The sequence below is a fragment of the Pollachius pollachius genome (assembly GCF_949987615.1).
Source record: "Pollachius pollachius genome assembly, chromosome: 12".
Lineage (NCBI taxonomy): Eukaryota > Metazoa > Chordata > Actinopteri > Gadiformes > Gadidae > Pollachius > Pollachius pollachius.
In genome coordinates this window covers 3,952,514-3,958,513 of record NC_136945.1, presented here as the reverse complement: position 1 = coordinate 3,958,513, position 6,000 = coordinate 3,952,514, and the positions used below count along the sequence as shown (strand labels likewise).

At 47.1% G+C, this 6,000-nt stretch overlaps 1 protein-coding gene across 1 annotated transcript in view; it reads right to left on the bottom strand.

Annotated features, from left to right (window-relative positions):
* Positions 1-6,000, bottom strand: part of cntn3b (contactin 3b) — a gene marked incomplete at both ends in the record, with an annotated part of 36,818 nt that overhangs the window by 9,246 nt on the left and 21,572 nt on the right. Inside the window, 3 exons of the mRNA XM_079747611.1 lie at positions 809-926; positions 3,297-3,472; positions 4,853-4,980. Coding sequence (XP_079603737.1) covers positions 809-926; positions 3,297-3,472; positions 4,853-4,980 — 422 coding nt within the window. The remainder of the gene's footprint in view (positions 1-808; positions 927-3,296; positions 3,473-4,852; positions 4,981-6,000) is intronic.

The following is a 6,000-nucleotide window of genomic DNA, read 5'->3' as shown; positions in this document are numbered from 1 at the left end:
TATGTGTTGGCTACAAAGGCATTACTGACGAGCGGCTGGCAATTAAAGGGAGTGAAAGAGAGGGACAGAGAGAGAGAGCGAGAGAGGCAATAGTAGGAAGAAATAAAGTATGATGGGAATTTGGGAGAGGAGGCTATAGGAGGTATACGACGAGCAGAGAGGAAGGAGGAGAGAGACAGAGTGAGGAAGGAAGAACCCAGAGACCCATGTATGAGTGTTTGCCTGTTGAGATGTTGCAGAATTAGCATGTTGCTGTTAGCGTTATTGTCCTATTTATTCAGATGTATTCCATGCTATTTTACCCATGTGTAAATGAGCCAATTACAGCTATTTTCTGTGATAAGCACAACATTACCCGGGCAACTTAGACAGCCATTATACCAAGTTTAAGGCGTGAATACCAATCACCTTGGAAGAGCAACGGTGATGAATTGCACTCCGTAAACATGTATCAAATGACCAAGCGCTGCCGTAATGCAAGTCAACTACGTACCGTTCTTATTCGCTAATGAGCCGTTTTCAAAACTGTTGCATCCAGTTGTGATGGTGACTCTTTGCGACAGTGCCATTATTAAGGGAGACACTATTAGGCTCTACAGCTACAGAATGCCTGGGGGTGGTGTGTTTGTGTGCGTCAAGTGTGTGTTTGTATATGTGTATGTGTGTGTACTTGTTTGTGTTTTGGGGGGGTCTTTAATGTCTTAAACGTGTACATGTCTCACGTTCGTAAACGTCTCCCTGTTTGTATTCACAACACAAGCTAGCATGCGCATGCTAATGCCAGTGCAGGCCTCCCAGTACTGCCTACCTTTGACGACCAAGATGGCCGAGGCGGACAGGCTCTCCACGTCTGTGTCGATGTGGCAGACGTACTTCCCCCCGTGGCTCAGCTGGATGCTGCGGATCATCAGATCCCCCGATATGGTCTGCAAGAGACGGAAGGCACCGAGATATGGATAGAGTTACAGGTAGTACACTCATGAGTTATTTAACCCTTCACATGAAAAGCATATGCATTCCACTTTGGCTGTGCGATCTTATGCTTCTTTGGTTCTGTCGGGGGACGGCAAATGGAGAGACACATGTATTCTTGAACAGCACAAAGTGCCATTGGCTGTGCTTTAGGTACAACCGCTACCTTCCCCCGTCGGCGCCCTCACACACACATATATAAACACACACACACACACACACACACACATATATAAACACACACACACACACACACACACACACACACGCACACACACACACACACACACGCACGCGCGCAACAAAAAACACGAAAGACAGAAAAAAATGTTCCTTGGTTAATTGGCAAGATAATCCTAATTATCCCGCAATTACTTAAGCCGGGCCAAATTGGTTGGGAGTACGACTCCTAGCAAAAGAAAAAATAGCAGATATTGTAGAAAATAAGCAGTGTGCTCACAAATGCCATGGGATACGCTAGTAAATAAGCTGATATTGTACATTTCCCCCTGATCTGCATATGAGCAATATTATGAGACACCTTTTCTCTATGCTGCAGGAATATTTAAAAATCCCCAAGTAATTTATAGTGCAGGTAATTCCCGCGTACATCTCTGTGCAACTTTCAAGCTCTCTTCACGGTGCATTTACACTGCGCTGCCATCCCACACTCTCTTCGTGTCTTCTACTTCAATAATGCGGGTGGGGCTGGGGTTCTCAGAGAGATAAGACAGCACACCACGCTGCTGCGGTCGCATTAACACTTCACAAAACCCTTCAGCACCTGGGTGTAGGTTTGCGGTGGGGCTCTGCCGTGATCGGATCCCTGGAGAAATCACAGATGAGTCAACGGACTATTACCCGTGACTAGTGGCTAAACTCTCTCTCGCCCCCTCTCCCTTTCCCCCTCTCTCTTCCTTTCCCTCTCCCTACGCCCCCCCCCCCCTCCCTCTCTGTCTCTTTCTCTCCATCTCCCCCTCTCTCTCTCTCTCTGTTCCTTTTCCAAAACCCTGTCTGCTCCAGCCTGACAGGCTGCTCTGCGATCGGGTCACCGTGCCTAACCCTCTCCCACTCCCTCTCTCTCCCTCACCCCTCGCCGTCCCACCTCGCCCCCAGATGTCAGCCACCAGCTGGCCGGGCCGAGGGCGGGGAGCTCGGGGGGCCGGGGCGGTTTGAGACATCCAGCGCCATGGCTGCCGGGGAGCGTGGAGGCATTCTGCCTCGCGTTAATTATGCTAAGTAAATCATCAGGAGCTTTTGTGTGATATGCTGGGTGGTGGTGGGGCGGTAATCTCTCCAGAGCAGGGTGTGTGGGGGGGGGGGGGGGCGGCAACTAACTTTATCTCATTATATGCCTATCCTTATTTCAATGTCACTTGTAATTGCACCATTTGCAGCCGCGCCACAATGGAGCTAACATGACCGCCGCGGCTGCAGCTTACACCGGCGCCGTGGCCGTCGGGGCGTCTGTTGTGCTATCTGAACACAAAGGGAACCGGCGGGTGTGTGTCCTCCACTCGAAGCACGCATTGATAGAACAAAAACACAAAAAAAAACAACTGTCCAACCTTGAGTGATGAATGGTACCGGCGGAGGGAAAACAGGGAGGAAGTCGGTGTGAAACAATTTGGGAGAAGACAAGAGCACAATTAAACGTGCCCTCCATCAAAAGGAACAGGCCGTTGGACAGGAAAAGCCTCCCCTCTTATCACTTATCACGTGTCTCAAGGCACGAGGACTTTAAATGAACATAACCTCACGCTCGTTATTTCATTATTTCTGGGCGAGAAGCGCCAAAAATAGGTATGTAAATTCAATTATGGCGGAAAGAAGGAGATAAGGAAATAATGTCCCTTGAGGGGAGGGAAATTAGTGGGTGAAAATGGGTGACAAAAAAAAACCTGTAATAGAGACTTTAATAATGACACCGTGTGCCTAACTTTGCAGATTCACACATAAGAGACCCCGATGGGTTGAGGATATTGCACATGCTGTTATGAGGCATTCCCCCCCACCCCCTCAGCATATCAATAGGGGAAGGTAACTGTTCAATGTGATCCAGCAGTTCCTGTTAGTTCCTTCAGCAGCGATTGTTTTTTTGTGCTTGACTCTACATTGAACTTGGGTAATAGGGGGCAACCTAATAGGCACTTGGTGTGGCAGTAGAGCGTACAGACACACACACACACACACACACACACACACACACACACACACACACACACACACACACACACACATACACAACGTCACAATTAAACCCCGGGAGCGGCCTGAAAGTGGCAAAGACTTTGGGATCATCACGGCCTCCTGAGATGACTCACCCCGCCCACTCTCTCAAAGTGCTCCCCGTCTCTCTGGAAATCGATGAGCTGCCCGTTGAAGGCCCAGGAGAAGGAGACGTCGAGGGCTGGGTCGCAGGCCATCTGGCAGGGCAGCACGATGCTCTCCCCAACGATAATCTCCATGTTAGTGGGCCTAAGGGTGATCCGGGTGGGTTCTGGCCGGAACACAGTACAGAGGGTTTGGGGGGGGGGGGGGGGGGGGGGGGGGGGGTGGGGGGGGGGGGGGGGGTGTTAATATAAGGGCCCAGTGTGGACTCACATTGCCAAGCCACCACCATGGACATGTTCTAGTACCTATGATAAACTGACTTTATGTGTATATATACTGTATGTTGTAGTATATGTTTAATCTCACCATTGCTTTGCGTAACATCCTTAGACAGATACCTTTTGTGTTTGTGGGTTTGTATATTCTTTGCCTGACTGCCCCAACAAATAAAGAATTAAATCACCATATGTAAAAACAAACCTGGCAAGGAAACAGTGAGAATAGGCTAGTTACACCGTCTGTTGCCGTTGTTGATGCTAACTGAACTGGGCTTGCGGATTTAAAATCAATCTATTAACAACATTTAATGCAATTTCCAGTCAGTTACTGTGGCTGGTGCTTTTGAAACGAGATTACGGACATATGTCGACCAGATTGAAATAGAAGCAGGGAAAAGTTTTAGCCTTGACGTGGAAAGGTCATTGTAATTAAATCCCACAACTTTAAAACGCTTGGCTTTCTGTGTGCGAGAGGAAGGAAAAACGAATGAGAAAAGTAAGTGAGGGAGACATACACAGGCACATGCACACACACACGCATATAGACACATACACACGCACAGAAAGACGTACACACACAAACAGAGAGAGAGAGAGAGAGAGAGAGAGAGAGAGAGAGAGAGAGAGAGAAAGAGAGAGACAGAGAGAGAGACACACAGACAGACAGACAGACAGACAGACAGACAGACAGACAGACAGACAGACAGACAGACAGACAGACAGACAGACAGACAGACAGACAGACAGACAGACAGACAGACAGACAGACAGACAGACAGACAGACAGACAGACAGACAGACAGACAGACAGACAGACAGACAGACAGACAGACAGACAGACAGACAGACAGACAGACAGACAGACAGACAGACAGACAGACAGACAGACAGACAGAGAGAGAGAGAGAGAGAGAGAGAGAGAGAGAGACAAACACACACATGGAAAACAAGCACAACAATGTGCACCACACATAAGATCTTACTAAACAGGAAGTAATATGTTCACTGTAACCTCTACTTAGTGCAACATAGTGTAATTTTAAACTCTGTCACGCACTGGTACCATTACACAACATTACACTGCCCTGCCTTACATCATAATGGAAGGCTCACAAACACCCCAGCCACAACACACCGGCGCCCTTCGGCTGTGTTGAACCGAGACCCTGATAGAAAGGGGGGTTAGGGTTTGGGGTCTCTCTTGGGAAGGAGGGGGGGGGTTCTTGTGGGTGTCGAGTGGTATGGTCCACTGAATGCTTCCTCCTCACCAGTGATTAGCAGCATCCCGGTGGTGCTGGCGCTGCCAAACTGGTTCCTAGCGATGCACGTGTAGCTGGCCGAGTCCCGCTTGGTCACGTTGGCGATGCGCAGCGTTCCATTGGGGAGCAGGGTGATCCTGAGGGAGGCACAGCACCCAGGGGAGATGTGAGGGAGGCACAGCACCCAGGGGAGATGGGACCGAGGATGCCTACATATGATGTTGATGAGGCAATGCTTTTTACACATCACTGACCAACTCACTAGAACTATTACTGAGGTAAAGTGGATACAGATTAAGGGTTGGGTGGATGGAGATATATATATATATATATATATATATATTTATTTATTTATTCATAGATATATGGCTGGTTAGATATATCGATGGATGAATAGATAGATAGATTTATAGATAGATGGGATAGATACTATAGATATATCGATGGTTGGATGTTAGATGGATGGATAGATAGATAGATAGATAGATAGATAGATAGACAGATCAATCGAAGCTCAAATATTAAGTTAGCTCTGAGGTTCAATTTAAAGTTCTTTGGCGTGCATCATGAAAAAGTAGTGTTTCTTAGATTTCATCATAATTACTTGATTGATTCAATCTGGCTTTTCATACTAACATATTAATCACATATTCTTTTTAGACCTTTCATATAATTAAAATGATTATTTTCTCTATTAATCTTCCACCCACTGTTCATCACTTATTGATCAAACACGCTCACGCTGTGCTAATTGCCCCTCTCACATTTAAACTGGCTGATATTTAGCCAGTGACCTGAGCACAAACAATATTAGCATAATTACACAAGCACACCTTGGCGAGACATGAATGTGAGCAAGCTTTAATATATCTTCCCATGGACCTGTAAATCACCCACCTCCCTCCGCCAGTCCTGCCATAATGGCTCAAGAATCCCTCCATCAACGGAAACCACAAATGTTTTCCTTTGCACCAAGCTATACTATTCATCAATTTGCATCATTATGAATACTGTGGTGGCCTAGGCATTTCACATGGAAGTCACCGAGGCGTACTTCTATCGCTGTTCTTCGCTTCATCGATCAACGACAACCCATTCATTAAATTAAGAAATCAAAACTATTTATCTGCTCACATACTTTCACAACAGGGGTCCGG